The sequence below is a fragment of the Peromyscus eremicus genome, chromosome 3 (genome assembly GCF_949786415.1).
Source record: "Peromyscus eremicus chromosome 3, PerEre_H2_v1, whole genome shotgun sequence".
NCBI classification, from domain to species: Eukaryota; Metazoa; Chordata; class Mammalia; order Rodentia; family Cricetidae; genus Peromyscus; species Peromyscus eremicus.
This window is the reverse complement of record NC_081418.1, coordinates 135,205,644-135,225,940: the sequence shown is the minus strand read 5'-3', so window position 1 is coordinate 135,225,940 and position 20,297 is coordinate 135,205,644. Positions and strand designations below refer to the sequence as shown.

The 20,297-nt window shown below is 44.9% G+C and overlaps 2 protein-coding genes and 1 non-coding gene across 5 annotated transcripts in view; 2 read left to right on the top strand and 1 right to left on the bottom strand.

The window, feature by feature from the left end:
- Positions 1–8,149: 8,149 nt before the first annotated feature.
- Positions 8,150–9,960, bottom strand: Mrpl51 (mitochondrial ribosomal protein L51). Its single transcript, XM_059258625.1, has 3 exons — positions 9,261–9,960; positions 9,063–9,173; positions 8,150–8,469 (listed from the first exon to the last, which is right to left on the bottom strand). Exons 1-3 carry the CDS (start codon positions 9,337–9,339, stop codon positions 8,273–8,275), a joined length of 387 nt encoding a protein of 128 aa, XP_059114608.1. The 5' UTR covers positions 9,340–9,960; the 3' UTR covers positions 8,150–8,272.
- The window catches only part of Ncapd2 (non-SMC condensin I complex subunit D2), a 27,655-nt gene continuing 16,952 nt past the window's right edge, over positions 9,595–20,297 (top strand). Inside the window, exons 1-8 of one of the 3 annotated variants that reach the window (XM_059258622.1) lie at positions 9,595–10,239; positions 11,845–11,994; positions 15,707–15,782; positions 16,039–16,097; positions 16,563–16,744; positions 17,004–17,146; positions 19,955–20,082; positions 20,158–20,281. In XM_059258622.1, coding sequence (XP_059114605.1) covers positions 11,868–11,994; positions 15,707–15,782; positions 16,039–16,097; positions 16,563–16,744; positions 17,004–17,146; positions 19,955–20,082; positions 20,158–20,281 — 839 coding nt within the window. In that variant the 5' untranslated portion in view covers positions 9,595–10,239; positions 11,845–11,867. Of the gene's footprint in view, positions 10,263–11,844; positions 11,995–15,706; positions 15,783–16,038; positions 16,098–16,562; positions 16,745–17,003; positions 17,147–19,954; positions 20,083–20,157; positions 20,282–20,297 lie in introns of those variants that run through there. The other 2 variants (XM_059258623.1, XM_059258624.1) reach the window with 2 other exon arrangements.
- LOC131907568 (small nucleolar RNA U85) lies at positions 16,166–16,485 on the top strand. The gene has a single exon (XR_009378470.1). It is a non-coding gene; the product is annotated as a small nucleolar RNA U85 (small nucleolar RNA).

Below are 20,297 nucleotides of genomic sequence, written 5' to 3'. Positions count from 1 at the left end.
TCTACACAGGGTAAAATCTCACTGCCTAACATCTATATCTCTTTCAATCTGGAAAAGTTGTGGCTCCAATTCATTTATAAACCAAGCTGGCTTTGGAGATGGAATTGGCTCACTCCTTCTCTGAACCCAAACATATTGCTAAAAGAAAAGGCTGAGAGATTCTTCAGTCCGATATCAGAAGAGCCCTCCAGTGTGGGACAGAAGGAAACCAATAAAAGGGACCATTGTCTTCAAGATTCTAGTTCTCTCCATGCTTACTCTTGATTTCTTGGAATCCTTTCTTACATGTCATGTCATCTTTAAATCCAAACTTTCCATTCTGATATATTAATAATGTTCAAGTTTTTCATGGTAAAAAATAAGTTTTTCCAATAGCAATCTCTGAAGTCTCCGAAGGAAGATGGGGCCCCAACAACAACAACTCTACCCAGTCCAGAATGATGCCATGGTACTCATCATCATACTACACTTCTAGCCAGAATTTCAGACAATCTTACCCATTACTCTGAGACTTGCTGCAGAATCCACAGTTAGTCTAACTGAGACTTAACTATCTGAGCTTTCTTACAGGACCCAACAGAGATACCATCACCCCCTAAACAGCAGGAAGCAATTCTAAGAAAATGATGCCCTTTATCCCAAAGGTTTCATATTTCTCAGGGTTATGGATGATGGTTATAGGGTTGGGAATGGAAAAAAATGTTAAACTCAGTATTCTCCTTGAAAAGAAAAAGTGTCTCAAAAAACAAAAAACAAAGACAAAAAAAAAAAGAAAAGAAAAAATGGAATGGATAGGTATAAGATATTATGGTAGATTATTGTATACACTAGTAAATTTAGTAAAACAGCAGCCTTAGATAATTTGCACCGGACAGTGGTGGCAACATGCCTGTAATCCCAGCACTCGGGAGGCAGAGGCAGGTGGATCTCTGTGAGTTCGAGGCCAGCCTGGTCTACAGAGCTAGTCTAGGACAGGCTCCAAAGCTACAGAGAAACCCTGTCTCGAAAAACCAAAAAAAAAAAAACAAAACAAACAAAAAAAAAAGATAATTTGCACTGTTATGGATTCTTATATGTTGATACTAAAATGTAACTATTTTTATATTGCTGTTTAAGATAATTTGTATATTGATACAAATGTAAATTTATATCTGTCATACTGTATGTATATTCTACCTCTGTTTAGGATATTTGGTATATTGATATATATTTAGGATTATTGTCATATTACACATTGCACTATACATTCCTACCTCTGTTAAAGATATTTTGTGTACTGTCACAATTTTGAAGTCATTGTCCTTTACCGTACATTTGCTTACAGACTGTTTCCTTGTTTACATGAAGCCTTAGTCCTTAGGTTATTTAGGTAGATAAGACTTATAGATTTATAGTCACCTATGCTTGTCATCTCTATAGTTATGTTAGTTAGGTTATCCAGATTTACAGATACATAGGTCAGATGGACAGGTAATCTTCAAACACTTCATGGACCTAGAGAATATGACATTTAAATGACTTAGAATTCTGTTGATGTGAGACACAATTGCTCCTGGCAGCACCAATTTGATCCCGAGAGAATGTTGGGCTTCTAAGACATTTACATTTGGAAGTTTGTCTTCTTGGCACAAAATGGCCTACTGGGCAAAGAACTGCCCTTGCCTCGACTGCTGACAGTATGAATGCTGTCCTTTCTGGACAAGCGGGACACAAGGAAAAGTGACTACTGAACTCTGCCAAGACAGGGTAAGATGGTCTTTCAGAATTCCTGCTTCTGAAAATGGTCTGTCAGATACTCTAGGCCTGTAGCCAATTTGAATGCACCAACAATGCTGAGAAACATTAGGTGACTGTCCAGGCTGCCAGCTGTTTCTGTCTACTCTTGCAAGACTCCTGAAAGTTGCTTGCATCCATCTTTCATTTTTCAGGTATCATTATATTCCTTCTCAGGTTTTTGATGGGATTGAAGACTAGCAGTTATAGTTACAACTTAGTATATATATATATATATATATATATATATATATATATATATATATATATATATATATATATATAATCTTAGATAGAACATATTAAGTATTAGATTTAGGTTCTTTAGGATAGAACACCTTTTGGTGTTACCTTTGTAACATGCCATTTACCTACACTCCAGACTTCTCTGGATTTGAGTATGTGTCTCTTGTTTGATATTGTTCATATTGGTTGTAGTTCCATCTTATCTAGGTCATTATCCCTTATTACTCCTGGACAACATTTGATAATCATTCTTATTGTATATAGTCTTGTATTAGGTTAGAACCTTCTTGTTTAGACAAAAGGGGGAGATGTAGTGGGTAGCCATTCCAGCTTTGATCTGGAAGTACCACCCCCATTGAGGCTTCGGTAATTGTCACGTCTACAAGGCAGAGCCGAGACAGGAGCCCTTAAGACCCAAGATCCGGATGGGCTGGCTCTCTTGGTTCCTAGATCCTGGATGCTGGAGGAGACCGAGCAGAGTTCTCCAGAGAATACCGCGGGACTGCGTTTTACCTTTCCTAGACCCTGTAACCTATCCCTTCACTTGTAAGTTACCCCACAAAATAACCCTCCCTTTTAACTACGTGGAATTGCCTTAATAATTCTTAATAATTTTCTGTCAGCTTAGTGGTAGCCCCTGAACCTACTGATATTTTAACTACCATCTGTGCCCCGAGGCCCACGGTCAGCACCCTTCTACTCAGACCATGGTCTGGCAGGATTCAGGTCCTGCCGGCACCGACTGGGCTGCGGCCACCAAATGTAGATTTTAACTAAGTCTCTATCATTCTATTTACAAATAAAGACTCAAGAGTCAGATGTTGGGGTGAAAACCTGCTATATCAGAGAAGTCGAGAAGCAACCAGCTGACCTTCCTTTTTGGCTGGAGACCCAGCAAGAAAATGTCTCTCCTCTAGTCCCAAACCCAAAAGACCACGAATCTCTAAGTCTCCCCCTCCTCCTTCCGGTGTGTCTCTTGGGTCCTCTGCACTCTCTATGGCTAATTTTTGTCAACTAGTTGCTGGCTCCGCCCCTTGATCTAACTTTATTAACACAGTCTCAGAGTTTCACAGTGCAATAGAACATCCCACAACGGGGGCAGGCATGCGCATGTGGAGATCAGGAACCAGTTTTTCAGCCTATTTATTATTTAAAGTGAATACATAAGTTTTGGAATGACTCCTCTCCCATATCATTCCATATATTCTTTTTTTCCTCCGAGACAGGGTTTCTCTGTTGTAGCTTTGCACCTTTCCTGGAACTCACTCTGTAGCCCAGGCTGGCCTTGAACTCACAGAAGTCCGCCTGCCTCTGTCTCTCGAGTGCTGGGATTAAAGGCGTGCGCCACCACCGCCCATCAGGAACCAGTTTTTGAAAGTTGGTTTGACGAGGGACCGGTTCCAGGAATCGCCGCAGGCTTACTTCAGACTCATTATGTATCTGAAGAGGACCTTGATCTCCTGCTCCTCCTGCCTCTACCTCCTGGGCACTGAGATCACAGGGCTCTGCTTGACAGGTAGACATTGGTTTGGTTCATCTTGGGGTTGTTTTCTTTGACTACCGTGAAACACACTGCCGCAAACCTCTGTGCACTTGTCTTTGCACAGACGCGGTTTTGACTCTCTTGTATGACCCCTAGGAGTGGCATTACTGAATCGCATGTAACTCTGTATTTAACCTTTTGTGAAACTGAGGATTTTCCAAAGTGGCCACATCATATTACTAAAATGTTAAAAGTCCTTTAGTTTTCTTCATGACCTGACTCTTACCTCCACCTCTTGGCCTAGCTTTAGGCACACAAGGTAGCTCCACTAACAAATACCACTCACAGCTTTGCTATGCATGCATTGGCTCCATGCTATTTCTCACCTCCGGGCCACTCTTCTACATCCATTCTTCTACATCATTTGCCTGAAAAGCCAGTTACCCTCCACTCTGCTCTTTTTTTCTCTTTCTTTTTTTTCTTTTTCTTTTCTTTTTTAGGTTTTTTTGAGACAGGGTTTTTCTGTGTAGCCCTGGCTGTCCCTGGAATTCACTCTGTAGACCAGGCTGGCCTCAAACTCACAGAGATCCGCCTGCCTCTGCCTCCCAAATGCTGGGATTAAAGGCATGCACCACCATGCCTGGCTTCTAACAGGCTTTCTTTTGGGCCACCAACCAGCTCCCAAATCATGACACAGAGACTTAATGCTAGTTATGAATGCTCTGTCTTAGCTTAGGCTCATTTCTTGCTAGCTCTTATAACTTAACCTGTTTTCTCTTTATCTACGTTTTGCCTCGGGGCTTTTTACCTTTCTTTTTTTTGTATGTCTTACTTTTCTGCTGTCTCTATGGCTGCCTAGCAGGCGGCTGCCTGGCTTCTGTCCCCAGTCTGGCCCTCTCTCTCTCCCTTGTTCTCTTCTCTCCTTCTCCCTTGAGCCTAGATTTCTCCTCCTACTTATTCTCTCTTCCTGCCAGCCAGGCCTATCCTTCGCCTGCCTCTCTATTGCTGTTCGGCTTTTTATTAGACCAATCAGGAGCCTTAGGGAGGGAAGGTGAGATAAATTCAACATCTTTACATAAGCAGATGTTCCACAACACTCCTTTAACATTCCTTTAAGATAATGTAGTGGTTGCCTCCTTCAGGAAGCCTTCCCTGCCCCATTTCCTGCTCCCCCAGGTGGGAGGGGGCTCATGCCTGCTGCATCTATCTACTTATCCACTGAGCTCCTAGCACTGGGCCTTTCCAAGATCTACTCCAAGTACCGTGTCTTCAGCAAGTACCATTTTAGGGCTGAGGATGTACCTCAGTGGTAGGACACATGCCTAATACATGCAAAGACCTAGGTTTAATCCATAGTAACTCTGGCGCATGTACACATACACACACACACATACACAATTTCTCACCCCCTTTAAAAAAAACAACTGTCTCATGCAACTCTACTTTTCCTATGCAATTACCATATTCAGCTGTGTATCTTGTTTACATACACCAGAAATAAGAAGTCTATTTGGAGGCAGAAGATTGTTTTGCCTTTGTGGTTTATTTTCCTCTACGATCCTTACACACAATGATTCAGTGTTTATTGAAGGAAAATATTGTACACTGTTCCATACCAAAAACAATACAGCTCTGTGCTTGAAAATGAGACCTTTTGTATCTTACAGCAGGAAGAATTTTACACAGGCTTGTGGAGTTGAATCGTTAACTCACTCTTCACTAAGAAGCATAGATTTTATTAAAACATTTTCTTCTTCCTTTTCTACTTTTTTTTTTTTTTTTTTTTTTAAAGATGGGTTTCACTGTGTAGCCCTGACTGGACCAGAACTTGACATGTAGACCAGGCTGGCCTCAGATTGACAGATCTGCCTGCCTGTGCCTCCCGAGTACAGGGATCAAAGGTGTGTGCCACCATGGCTGTTGACACCATCCCTTCTCAGTCTTATTTTATCAAGCCTCGTCACTTCCATCTTCGCCTCAAGTCTTTAAACAAGCCCAAGAGAGACTGAAAAATAAAACCTGTGCAAACAGAACCTCAGCTGGGGCTGGAGAGATGGCTCAGACGCTAAGAGCACTTGCTGTTCTTGCAGTGGCCCCCATTTGGTTCTCAAAAAAAACCTCGGATACTAACTGACTCAGCAAATGTGAGAGAAGCTATCTTAGACATGCTAGCCCCAGGGAAGCCCACTGCTGAATATGGCCTCATGACAACAAATCCGAATTAACTAGCTGAACAAGAAAACCCAGAGAAAATGAATTTTTTTCAGTCACCATGTTCAGAATGGACTGCTGTGTAATAAAAGATCATTGAGACAAGACTTAACAATTTAAATAAGATAACCAACCACTCTAAGCTGGGTGGTGGTGGTGAACCCCTTTATCCCAGAACTTTTGAGGCAGAGGCAAGCAGATCTCTGTGAGTTCCAGACCCGCCTGGTCTACAGCGATAGTTCCTGGACAGGACAGCCAGGGCTACAGAGAAACCCTATCTCCAAACCCCGCCCCCCTCCCCCCCCCAAAAAAAAAAGAGTTCTAGGCAGCCTGAGCCTGAATTAGAGTGAGAGACTGTGGTCTTTGTATATATACACACACACACATATTATTTTTTACTAATTCACGTTTTGCTTACATGTATGCCTGCGCACCATGTGCATGTCTGGTCTCCATGGAGAGCCTAGGAACCTTAGCTAGACAGCTGTGGGTCCTCTGGGAAGATCAGCTTCTGGAAGATGACTCTTAACTGCTGAGCCATCTTGCTGGCCCCCAGACTCTAGCCCAAAAAACAAAATAACAACAAAAAAGCTTGCATGAAAAAAAATAGATGCAAGAAAAATTCCCTGGATTACCTTTCTGTAACTTCCAGACTTCTCATTTTTATTTTTTAAAAAAGTATGAAAAATGTCATAATGAAGCTGGGCATGGTGCCACAAGCCTTAAATCCCAGCACTCAGGAGGCAGAGGCAAGTGGATCTCTGTGAGTTTAAGGCTAGCCTGGTCTACATAGTGAGTTCCAGGACTGCCAGGAGTATGTAGAGACCCTGCCCCCCAATAAACAAACAAACAAATAAAAAAAAAGAAAAATGTCATAGGGAATTTTTTTTTGCAATATATACAAACAAAACCAAAATCCAGGCAGAGGTTATAGGTCACTGTAGAACAAATACCTAGTATATTCAAGATCCCAGCACTGTCACACACGTAAGTCTCTTAAAGAGGCCCACTCATGCTTTCAAGTGTTAACTTCATCTGAGCACCTCTCTCATAATCCTGGTGCTTATGCCTGTATTAAAGTATCTTGGCCCGGCAGTGGTGGTGCAGGCCTTCAACCCCAGCATTCGGGAGGCAGAGGCAGGTGAATCTCTGTGAGTACAGAGGCCAGTCTGGTCTACCGAGTGAGATCCAGGACAGGCTCCAAAAGCTATATGTGTCTTGAAAAACCAATATATATATATAGATCTTTATTAAATGCCAATTTCTTTTCTGAAAACAAACAGAAAAAAAAAAAAAAAAAAAAAAAAACAAGCATGGTAGCACACACTTGTAACCCCAGCATTGGGAGGTAGAGACAGGAGGATCAGGAGCTCAAGCATAGCCTCAGTATATAGTTTTAAGTTCCAGGCCAACCTAAGCAATATGAGACCTTATATCCAGAAAACAAATTAAAAATAAAACCACATACGGAAGTCCAAGATTCATTTCATCTCTACTGACCAGTTTTTGTAGTTTGGGATGAGGCTTCTGATGACTAATTCAGCTTCATATCCCATGTACTCACATGCACTTGCTATCTACTGAAAAGGTGAGAAAGGCCAGGTGTGGTGGCACACACACATCTGTCTCAGCACTCAGAGGACAGAGGCAGAAGCAGGAGGATCTCTGAGTCAGAGACCAGCCTTATCTTTATAGTGAGTTCCAGGCCAGAATTAGTGGAACCCTGTCCCCCCAAGAACTTCTTTTTTAAAAGGAGGAGGTATTTGGTTTGTAGAGTGCTTGCCTAGCATAGAGGAAATCCTGGGTGTGATCTTTAACACTACATAAAACTGGATGTGGTTCAAGGTCATCCTCTGAGACACTTCTCTACTCAGAGAAGTTAGCCTAATTTGATGAGAGCAGTACAAAAGTGTGATTCCACTTTCCCTTTTCATTTGGTGTGGCAGTCTTTAGAAACAACAGCATCATTACACTTCCAAGGGGCTGGGTAGCTCAGTGGCAGAGCATTTCCCTAGAATGAGAAAGCCCCTGGGTTTCATCTCTAAGATTACTTTAAAAGCCGGGCAGTGGTGGCACACGCCTTTAATCCCAGCACTTGGGAGGCAGAGCCAGGCGGATCTCTGTGAGTTCGAGGCCAGCCTGGCCTACAAAGTGAGGTCCAGGAAAGGTGCAAAGCTACACAGAGAAACCCTGTCTCGAGAGAAAAAAAAAAAAAAAAAAAAAAATTACATTAAAAACAACAAAAAATATATGAAGGGCCAATGTCAAAAAGTGTCAACAATCAATGATTCTAATTGTTGTACTTCTAAAGACCAAAAGTATGACTGGGCTGCAGTAAGTAAGGTCTTAACAGAAGACCCTAGGACTTAGGATGAGACAGACTCAGTCTGCATGAATGAGTAGAAGAAGCAGTGTGAGGAACAGACAGTGTGCATATCACATTCCAAAGAAGGCTCATTTTATTACAGAGAGCACACTGAGCTCCTTCCTCCCAGGGTGGGTCCTGATCTGCTCCTCCAGGGTGACAAGTGTGCCTCTCCCGGAGTCCCCAGTTCTGTTCTAGCGGTACTTCCCATGCCGGTTAAAGTGTTTGTACAGGTAGCTGATCCGTTTGTTAAGGTTGTGCAGGTCATCGAAGAACATCCTGCTTCCCACCATTTTCTTCTTTCGGATGCACCGCTGCAATTCATTTCCCCTCCAGCCTCGGAGCCAGACGGGGCCCTTGATCAGTTCTTTCGGGTGCTTTTCGAAGTTCCCTGTAATGTGAGAGCACATGTTAGTTGACAGAGAAGAGTAGGCAGTCGAGGCCGGCTCAGCCTTCAACCCTGGGTTGCATCTCCCTGAGCAGAACTGACGGACAAGGCACATCCATAATAGTACAGAGTCCAGAGTCTTTGGGCTGCAGAGATGGCTCAGCAGTTAAGAACACGTGTTCTTAACTGAAAAGATCTGATTCTCAGCACTCACATCTAGAGGTTCACAACTGTCTGCAAGGCCAGTTCTAGGGAGCCTGACACCCTGTCCCTGCAGGCCTTGCATGAACAGGACACGGTACACATACGGCCACACACACACACACACAAAGGAATAAAGACTTTGTTGCCAGAATGTTTGGGGTTCAAATACTGACGCTACCATCCTTATCTTTGGGCGCTCAGAACATCGCACAACTGTGTTAGTACGACTGAGCACCACACTCTTCTCTGTAACTCGGACTGGTCTCGCCTGGCTTAGTCTCCAGCTTCTGCCACCAAGCCTGCCCTGAGCACCTTACTATTCTCTACGCAAATAAAAACAAAAGAGTCAATACAGCATTATGGCCCTTCTGAAATTAGGAATCGAGTCCTACCCAGGATTCCGATGTTGTCATAGACACCGAACAGCGCCCTCTTCTCGTTCCAGCGATCAACCACTCTGGGGGATGGAGGAGTAAGCCTTGCGCCGGCCAAGAGTGGAAGCCCTAGGAGTGGAAGGGAGAAAGAATGACTCGGCCCTGCCTACTAACAAGCGGTTCGCGGGTCGTCTCATTTACACATTAGCCACTTACCCTGAGAGAAGTTTCTGCACGCCAAGGGCATCCAGCCCCACAGGCTCCTACCTGCCACCCAAGGGAGACTCCCTGCCATTACTCTCGCGCCTGTCCACCTCGACAGGGCACCAAACCAGCCAGGAAAACGGGGACCACGTGTGAATTTCAAAGACAAGACAAGGGACACAGCCTCAGCCAGGCCTCACACGGGACTGGCAGTCAGAGAAGCCATCCTGGGCCTTACCCAGAGAGCTTCCGGAGCAGACCCGCCTTGGCTCGCACTGCCCGGGCCACAAGCCCCGCCCTTCAAGTTCCGCCCTCGCCAGCGCGCCCCGCGCGGGTACTTCCGGTTTCTCCACCGGAAGTGTTTTTAACGGCTGCGGCACGTTTCTTGTCGCAGAGTAGGACGCTCCCAAACCGAAACTCGGTAACAATAAAACCCTCTCCTGTGTCCTTGGGCGTCCTCCACCGTGAGGGAAGTGGAGGATGGGAGCCCGGCGCTACGGCAAGGTCCCTTGCACATCGCAACGGGGTTTTGGGGAGACAGTCTATTCTCGCAGTTTTTAGGGCAGGGACTTGAGCCTTGGTGACTGGCTGGGCGGCACACGGTAAAACCCGGACTGGACCAGACAGCCTCCCGGCCTGCAGAGGGAGAAACGGAGCCACCGCCACTCCAGGGACCGGCCACCGTAGAGATACCGGGGAAAGCGGACCCTGGAGCCACGCCCCCGCCCGCTTGCCCCGCCCCCGTGCTGTGATTGGCCGGCCTCTCCAGCCGCGTCACGATTGGCCTCGCGGCAGCCGTTGAGGTTTGAATCCGAGTTGCGGGCTCTGCGAGCTCCACGCCCGACTCCAAGGCGGGTCTCTGTCTCAGCCCGCCGAGGATTGGCTGGTCTCTTCGCCAGCTTGAAAACCATCTCGCTGTTTGGCGCGTATTGTGCACTAGTGTTTTCTTCCTTCCTTTGCGGCGGGTCGACCTCAGTCGAAGAAGCGGCGGGTGAGCGGGGTCCCGGGGTCCAGGTGAGGTGTAGTAGGGGTGGGAAGCGGGGAAGTGGAAGGCTGAGGAGATCAGGTCCGGGACATGACGCTGCCTTTGCCAGTGTGCGGTCGGCAGCGTCGTCGGCTAGGGATGTCCTTGAAATCCAATGTGGCAGTGAGTCTGACAGATCAGAGACGGAATGTGTGATGTGGGCAGATCGCATAACCTTACTACCCAGTCTGTAAATTTGGTTGTTTCGTCATACACCCCGTATGACCGAGATTAGGAGACTACAGAATCAGGCACAGGATGAGTAAAGATGTTAAATGTTCTTTAATCCTACATCAAGGACCCCCGGTGCTGAATGAGACGTTCTATAAGGATCATTTCACTTTAAAATGGAAACAATAAGGCTGTTTGTACACACTGATTGTCACTTAACAGTTCATTAATATGTAAATTTTTTTGCGGTGGTGGCGCACAGGCTGGGATTAAACTCTGTGAGTTCCGGGGCCATCCTGGTCTACAGAGTGAGATCCAGGACAGGCACCAAAACAACACAGAGAAATCCAGTCTCGAAAACAACAACAACAACAAAAATGTTTTGTTGAGATAGTCCTTGGCAGCTTAGTAGTCATACAGCACGGGCTGGCCTCTAACTCAGCAGTCCTGCCTCAACCTTCCAAGTGTTGGATTCATAGACATGTACCACCACACCTGGCTCTTTACCCATGTTTGTTTGTTTGTTTTTCCCCCAGAGACAGAGTTTCTCTGTGAAGCAGTCCTGGCTGTTTTGGGGATTAAAGGTGTGAGCCACCACCACCCAGCTCTTTAAGAAATTTTTTAACCCTTGATTCATTTGATCCCCAGAATAACACCATTTTAGAGGAGACCATGGGGACTCCATGACTTAGTGGCAGAGCAGTAACAAGAATTAGATTCTCATCTAGGGTTGCTCTTATAGTGGGGAGGGGGGGTGGTGGGAGGTGGAGGTCTCCTGTATCCCAGACCATGCAGTGGAGGTTAGCCTTGAACTCCATCCCACTGTCTCCTGAATATCAGGAACATAAATATAACCGTGTGCTGCTTTGCTTGGCTCTGATCTTGTATCTTACAAGACAATGTTAGTAGCTTGTTGTAAGGCTGAAAAACATTATATATTGAAAGTGGGGGAAATAATTGAACCAGATAATTTCTGAGGCTGGGTTTATAGCTCAGTATATTTATAGTAATAAAATAACTGCCTAGCATACAAAGATGCTGGGTTTGATTCCCAGTACCCCACCACCACCCAAAAATAAGGAGGAGAAGAAAGAAATGCTCTTGCCACATAATAAAAAATAAAACACTCTTAGATTTAGAGCAGTGGTTCTCATCCTTCCTAATGCTGCGACCCTTTAATACAGCTCCTCATGTTGTGGTGACCCCCAACCATAAAATGATTTCATTGCTACTTCATAACTGTGATTTTGCTACTGTTATAAATCATAGTGGGTTTTTTTTTGTTTTTTTTTTTTTGTTTTTTTTTTTTTTGATGGTCTTAGGAGACCCCTGTGAAGGGCTCGAGACCCACAGGTTGAGAACTTCCAGTTTAGACTGACTTTTTTGCTGTTTGGCTTCTAGGCCTGTGAACCGATAAGAGAAGGATGTCTCCCCAAAACTTTGAATTCCATCTGCCCTTATCTCCAGAGGAGTTGCTGAAAAGTGGAGGTGTGAATCAGTATGTTGTTCAAGAGGTACTGCCTGTCAAGCATCTTCCATCCCAACTTAGAGGTAAGACCCCATGGCTAGCAGTGAACTTGAGTAGACAAACATCCCATATGTAATTATTTCATTTCTGTTCTACAGCACTGTGATGCTCCATCAGGGCAGGGAATGTCTTTCCTATTCCCTACTTTTTTTTTTTTTTTTTGGTAGCAGTGCATGGAAGTCATGACACAGAATGTACTGGGCTGCCCTCCCCGGATTATTCAGGAAACGGTCTTTCTTAACCTAGTTACTCTAGTATTTTGTATTTCTACCCCTTACCATGCGCCAATGTCAAGTCCTGGTAAAATTAAGAATTGTAGGCTGGGGGCTGGAGAGATGGCTTAGAGGTCAGAGCACCAACTGTTCTTCCAGGGGACCCAGGTTTGATTCCCAGCACCCACATGGCAGTTCACAACTGACTGTAACTTGTGTGTGTGTGTGTGTGGCGCACAGATATGCACGCAAAACACCAATCTGCATACGATAAATGAGGAAAGTTTCAAAAAAGGAGTTGTAGGCAGTGATGGTATTTGACTTGCCTTTTCTTAGGAAACACTCTTGAATCTGGACCAAGAAGTACAATAAAGGAGAAACAGCTGCAATAACACACAAAATAGTCACTTGTCACCTAACAAATGAATGTGGGAGATGCATTGTGAGAAGCCTGTTGCTAGATATTTGTTATTATGAAACCTCATTATAGAGTATACACATACAAGCTTTTAAAATGGTGTAGCCTACTCCACACCACATGCCTAGTGTACACAAAGCCCTAGGTTTAATCCTCACCACCAAATAAAACCAGATGTAGTAGGGCACACCTGTAATCCCAGCACGTGGGAGGCTAAAACAGGCGGATTGCTGAGAGTTCAAGGCCAGACTGGACTACAGAGTAAGACCTTGTCTCCAAAACAGAAATCAAAAACACAAGAAAACATAAGAGACAAGGTATATGAGGCTGCTGTTAGAGTAGCGCAGCATTAGCATTTTATAGTAAATGTGTAAGTAGGAAGACACCCTACATAACCAGTAGCACAGTCCTTTATTACCAAGAATTATATACTGCTCATAACTGTGCCACACTTACAGGATTTGAAGTGTAGAGTGAGTGTGTTTGCACCACAACAATGCAAATATTTAATGTTGTTATAATGCAAATAATAATGCAAATGTAACAGTGCCTACCACATCACTAGGCAATAGGAAGTTTTCAGCTCCATTGTAACCGAGTAGGAATACCATGTAGGTGGTTCTTCATTGACAGTGTGGCATGTGATTGTATGCACCATGTAGTTACCTCCTGAAGTCTATGAAAGACTAAAAACAACTTGTATAGTATCAGTCAGACCCCACAGTGCCTCTGTACTTCTTGGAACTGGTTCACACTGGGTTGCTCTAGAGCTACATATAGACTGAAGCTACTGGAGCCAGTCTGCCTGGGTTTGACTCCTCTGCCACTCTGATCTTAAACAAGTTATTTCTCTGTGTGTCTCACTTTTCTAGAAAGTCAGGGAAAACACCCCAGTTCATGTGATCGCTGACAACAACAGAGTTGCTTAGTGACCCCAGCTTCTCTCCTATTGGAGGTGGCAGCTCCTGGCTTTGAAGTTTAGAAATGGGAAAAGGCATTTCTGTCTTCTGGTTTTCTTTTGTTTTTCTAAATTTTTTGAGACAAGGTCTCACAGCCCAGATCAGTCTCTAATGAATATGTTGCTGAGGATGGCTCTGAACTCCTGGTTGGTCTTCCTGCCCCTCCTTCTCATCTGCTGGGTTGGTTTCTTTTTTTTTTTCAGGATTGGGGATTGATCCAAGGGCCTTGCACATGCCAGATAACTGCTTTACCAAGCTACATCACCAGCCTCCTTTTTATTTGTTTTGACGTGGTCTTGCTAAGTTGCCCAGGCTAGCCTTGAATTAACTTTGTAGCCAAATGAGGCTTTGAGTTTTCGATCCTCCTGCCTCAGCCTCTCTAGTGGCTGGGACTATCCACCAGAATGAACAGTGATCTGTCCAGTGCCTAGAGTTTGGGTTTTTATAAACTGTTCTCCTATACAATGAAACTCCACCAAGAACTGTTGATTCCAGCACTGGGCCAAGGAAAGTATAAGGTAAACCTGGACCACCTTGTGGTGTGAGGAAGTACGAAAATGCTCGCTTTAGCAGCAGCACATGTGCCAAAGTTGGGATGAGACAGGAAGAAGCATGGCCTGTGAAACGTTCCATGTTTTTATGATAGGAATGTGGTGAACATGACTAAAGTCATGATATTTGTGTGTGAAAATGTAATGTACCAGGTGTGGTGGTGCACGCCTTTAATCCCAGCACTTGGAGAGGCAGAGGTGGGCCAACCTCTGTGGGTTCAAGGCCAGCCTGATTGATATTGTGAGGCCTTGTCCCCCGCCCACAAAAGAAGAAAATATAACCAAACCTTTGTACAATGAATATTGTACAAAGGAAGTTGGAACAGCTTTGGAAGTAAGGCATTACTGAAAGAAAAGGAGCAGAAGCCAAAGTATTTCCAGAGCACAAGGCTGTGATGAAGGAGTGCCTAGTGAACAGTTTAATGCATAATTAAAAGGGAAAGAGACAGCTTGTCTTTGGTGATAGGAAAGAACAACACTAAGGGACATTTAAGGTCTTGTACATGATCACCTCAGCTCCCCTCCTTTTTTTGAGAAGATCTCACTATGTAACCTTGGCTGGCCTTGAACTCACAGACATCAGCCTGGCTCTGCCTCCTCAGGGATGGGATTAAAGGGATAGACGCCCACTTGGCCCTCAACCTATTCTTACATAGGACTCATATAAGTAGGTATAGAAACAGTAATGGAAATAGAAAATAACAGCAAATACCAAAGTAATATTTGTGTCAGGCAAGAAGAGAAGTCTGCAGGTGCTCACCTTTACAAGAATGAGATTAAAGCAAGAGTAGCATCATTTCAAACTTATTTTCTACAAGAGACCGTCACAGAGTTTAACAGGATACATTCTAAGACCTGTGTCATTGGGCAGTTTTGTTATTGTGTAGACATCATAGAGCAGATGGCTGCTACATCACTGACCTTGTCATGTGTACAGTCCTTTGTTGACTGAAATAAGTGAGTGGTATGTAAGGAGAAAAAAAATCTTACACAGTTAGTGTCAGGGTTAGATAGCGCCTCTTTGCTTGTGGTTTTGGTTTTGTTTAATGGCAGGGTCTCTCTGGTAGCAATTCTTGTTTTGTTTTGGTTTTTTCCCTGACACAGGGTTTCTCTGTGTAGCCCTGGCTGTCCTAGAACTCACTTTGTAGACCAGGCTGTCCTTTAACTCACAGAGATCCGCCTTCTGCCTCCCAAGTGATGGGATTAAAGGTGTGTACCACCAACCCCTGGTGATAGCAACTCTTAATCCTCCTGCCTCAGCCTCCTGAATTGCTGAGGTTATAGCTATATGCCACCACATCAGACTGATCATCCACCTTTTGATATAATAGATGAGCCAGGTAGTGGTGGTGCATGCCTATAATCCCAGCACTCCAGGAGACAGAGTCTACAGAGAGAGCTCCAGGACAGCCAGAGCTACACAGGGAAGCCCTGTCTTAAAAAACAAAAAAACAAAAAACAAAAAAAACCTAGATCATGAAAGATAAAGATTGAAGATTCAGGAAACATGTCAACTAAACGCCTTCTGCATAGAAGTAGAATTTACCAAAATCCTGTCTTTCCTCTTAAATTAAACAGCGCCCTTCATTTTCTAGCCTTTCAGTCTGCTTTCCGAGCTCGGGGACCCCTCGCTATACTGGAGCACTTTGATACAGTCTACAGCATTTTACAGTAAGTGAAATCACAACTGGTGCTTCTGAAAGAACTGCATCTCTGATTTTTGCATGTTAGTTTTCAAATTCCAGATTATAGGTTCACTGATAATTGGTTCTGGGTGCTGATATCCATAGTGAGCGTTTATCCAGCTTCCACCATACGTATTTGACAGTGTCGCGAGTATTTTCACGTGTTCGATTCCTTAGATCTGGTCTATGAGAATGGGTTCTGCAGGCTGCTGTCTCACTCCCACACTTTCTTTCCCTCATAGTCACTTTCGAAGTATAGATCCTGGCCTCAAGGAAGATACCCTGGAATTCCTGATAAAAGGTGTCTGTGGGTCTGGGGGTAGGGGCTGGAAGGTGTTTGTTATGGTTAGCATTTCCTACATTTTCTCAGCCATGTGATGATATCAAGGCTGTTGTGATTCAGTTGGTTCGGCTAAGTCCAGGGACCTCTGATCTATTCAGGTCTGTAATCTTGGTGGTCGATACAGAGTAATGTACGTCCACTGTAAGGGCGGACCAACAAAAATTTTCCTACTTTGGAGTCACCTCACTCGAGTAGGGTGATTCTGCAGTTGCCAGGAGAATTGTGGTAACTGGAATGAAAGTAGGAACAGGCTGTATTCAAGATACAAGGGTCAGGGGTCCCTAAGGACTTAGCTGTGTCATAGCCACTGAGAGATGACACACAGATCTTTGGTAATCTGATGGCTACAAGTGCTAAGTGTTTAGAAGTTGGGGTTCGTGAGGAAAGTCAATGAGACCAACTCCCAGATTCTGCCCCTCACAGTGGTATCCTGCCACTCCCAGGAACTTCCATCCATCCTGGATGATGCAACTTTGAGTGTATCAGATAGAAGTGCCCATCTAAATGCCCTCAAAATGAACTGCTATGCCCTGATACGCCTCCTGGAGTCCTTTGAAAATATGACCAGCCGGACAGGCCTCATCGACCTGGACGTGGGTGGGAAGGTAAGTGGGAGTGCTGGCCCATTTTATATGAGGGGTAAGAACTGATGATTCTAGGATGCTTACTATTCTTGCTTGGGGTGTAGGAGGAAGTACTCAAGTGCAGATCTCCTTCCTGACAGTAGTTCTTGTGCGTTCTAGAACTTGTAATCCTCTAGGGTACTGCCTAGCCTTGCCTTGATACTGGATAGTGTGGGCACACAGACTGTGATGATCTTTACTCTCTGACCCCCACCCCCACATGTCTATATGATCACTTTAGGGGAAGAGAGCCCGGGCGAAGGCAGCCCTTGGCTTTGACTGGGAGGAAGAGAGACAAACAGTTCTCCAGCTTTTAACACAGCTACTCCAGCTGGACATTCGTCACCTATGGAACCACTCCGTAATTGAAGAAGAATTTGTCAGGTAGGTAGTTAAGACAGCTGCAGATGACCTTAAGCTCTGAGGAATGAGGTCCTGTTGCTAGATACATCTTTTTTTTTTTTCCCTTTGTTTTGTTTTGTTACTTTGTGAGATAGTGTCTCATTGTGCAGCCCTTGTTACTTTGTGAGATAGTGTCTCATTGTGCAGCCCTGTCTGGCCTGGAAGTCTCTAGGTAGACAAAACTGGGTTTGAACTCCCAGAGGTTTACCTGCCTTTGCCTCCCAAGTACTGGGATTAAAGGTATGTGCCACCACAATGAATTTCTCATTGTTAATACCTATATTTATGGAATGTACTTACTAAGAATCCCCTAATTGTGTGGTGGGTATTGTTATAAACCCTTTATATTTCAGAATAGAAGGCAGTTTGGGGTGGTGGTTGTTGTTGTTTGTGCTTTTCGGGGGGAGTTGTTTTTTTAGGCTGGTCTTGCTGTGTAGCCCAGCTGGTCTTGAACTTACTATTATAGTCCAGGCTAGCCTAGAACTCAGTCTTGCCTCAAACTTCCCAAATGCTGGAATTATAGCCATGAGCTACCACTCCTGGCTGGCAATGTTTAAAATAAGGAAAATATGTGGCATGTATTGTGATATATTAATTTGGAGCAAAATGAAGGAAGGGGCTAGGAAATTTGGTGGGGAAGAGTTGTGATTTTTAAGTCAGCTGTCCCAGCAGGGCCTCTTTGAGGATCCAGAGGAAGTTAGTTAGAGATGTGCAAATACACGGAACAGAAAGAATAAGAAGAGGAAGAGCCAATCCAGAGACCCTAAGGAGGGAGCATACCCAGCAGGCACCTGTGTAGTCCGTCCTAACTAGGGAAGCTTGGCCTTAGCTTAGGCTTGTTCTTAAAACTTAAATTGATCTATATTCTGCCACATGGCTCGTTACCTCTTCTCAGTATAACAAGTTCCACTTCCACTTAACTCTGTGTCTGTCTGGTGAAACTCGCCTCCCTCCCCTCATTCTTCCCAGAGTTCCTATCTCTGCCCGGAAGTCCCGCCTATCCTCTCCTGCCTAGTTATTGCTTATTCTGTTCTTTAGTAAATCAGTCAGAAGGTGCCATAGGTAGGTGAGGTAAAACAGCAACACATCTTCACACGATGTGATCAAATATCCCATGACATACCAGTAGTAGTGAGGTCTGAGTGGCAGCTGAGAGAGTGTGAGAGTCAGCTGCCGGGTCAGGCCACATTGCAGGGCCTGAGAAGCCACATAGTAACTTTGATCTATACTCAGAGTGTCCGATGGGGCCGCTCACAAGCAGGGCTGTGGGGTTATGTAGCTGTACTTTCATGGCGTCATTCTGATTATGGGATAGAAATAGACTATAGGAACAGCAGAGGAAGGAAGAAACCAGTCACCGTCACCAGTTCCGGTAATCGAGACAAGACCATGGAATGGCACTGGGGATGGATTCTTTTTCTTGTGTTACAGAATCTGCTGACAGATTGGGTACGAAATATGAGGGAGGTGCAGTCAAGGATGGCTCTCCCAGGGTTGTGGCCGGAACATTTGGAAAAAGGAGTTGCTGATAATGGAGGTATAGGGAGATTGGGGTTATTTGTTTGGCAGGGAAGATCAGAAGTCCTGCTTTGGACATGCAGCTCGAGCTGCTTGTTAGACATCTGAGTAATGTTAGATTCAACTATTGGAAGGAAAGCGTGTGTAGGCTAAAGAGACACCTTTGGGATGTAATGGTGCTTAAATCCTTGAAGACTGAATGAGGTCACTAAGTGAGTAACTTGGAGAGAGCACAAATCCAGGACTGTATACTACGGTACTCCATGGCCAGTAGAGTGAGATGAGAGGAAGCCAGAGAGTCTGAGACAGGGGTCCAGAGTCTGGAAGCCAAATGAAATGTGTGTTTGAAGGAGAAAGTGACTAGGAATGGTGGCACATGCCTAGATACCAGAACTTGAGAGGCTGAAACAGGTTTGCCAAGAGTTCAAGGCCAGTTAGGCTCTACTGTGAGCAGCCAAAGCTACATAGCAAGACCTTGTCTAAAAAATAAGTAGCCAGGCATGGTGGCACACACCTGTAATCCCAGCACTCAGGAAGCAGGGTCAGGTGTCTGTGAGTTCAAGGGCAGCCTTGACATAGAGACTTGGGGTCATCCTGAGGCCTGTCTCAAAATAAATAGTGGCTGGGGAGGTGGCTGAGTGTGTAAATGCTTACCATACAATCATGAGGACTTAGGTGTGATCCTCAACACCCGTGTCCAAACCAAACATGGCAGTGTTGGGTAGGTGGAGACAAACAGATCTCCAGGGCTCGTGACCAGCCAGCCTAGTCTATTCAGTGAGCCCCGTGTTGCAGTGAGAGTCCCTGTCACAAAAACCAAGGCAAACAGCTCCTGAGAACTGAACCCCAAGGTTGACCTCAGGCCTCAACATACACGTACAGGAACACACACACACACACACACACACACACACACACACACACACACACACACAAAACCAAAGCGAAAGTAACAGTTACAGCAGATGTAAATGAAAAGTCTGTTAAAGACTGAACTGACCATTTTTAACAATGAGAAGTCTTTACCTTGCCCTACCATCTTGATCATATATTCTGGTTTCTTGTTGGCATGGTAACTGGCTGAAATTTGCTAATCCAAAGTAAGAATCCCCTCAGGATTGCTTTCTCTAAAGCATCTTGATTAGACTGGAAGAAACCTTGATCTTGGACATAGTAGTGACACAGTGAGTGAGGGGCTGCCGGTGACTTGACTCCAGATAGCTGATGTCTTTCTGTCCATCTTTTTTTTTTTTTTTTTTTTTTTTTTTAAAGTTTGGTTACTGGCTGTTGCTACCGGCTTTTGGAGAATCCCACCATTAGTCACCAGAAGAACCGCCCCACCAGGGAAGCCATAGCACACCTGCTTGGGGTGGCCTTGGTCCGTTACAATCACATGCTCAGTAAGTTGCCTTCTGCCTTGCCCCTGCCCGGGCTCTGCCTTTCCTCCCTGAATGCCGCGTGTGGGTGCTTCACAGGTGCGACTGTGAAGATCATCCAGATGCTGCAGCACTTTGAACATCTGCCGTCTGTACTGGTGGCCGCTGTGAGTCTGTGGGCCACAGACTACGGAATGAAGAGCATAGTGGGGGAGATCGTAAGGTGACGACGACTCCTC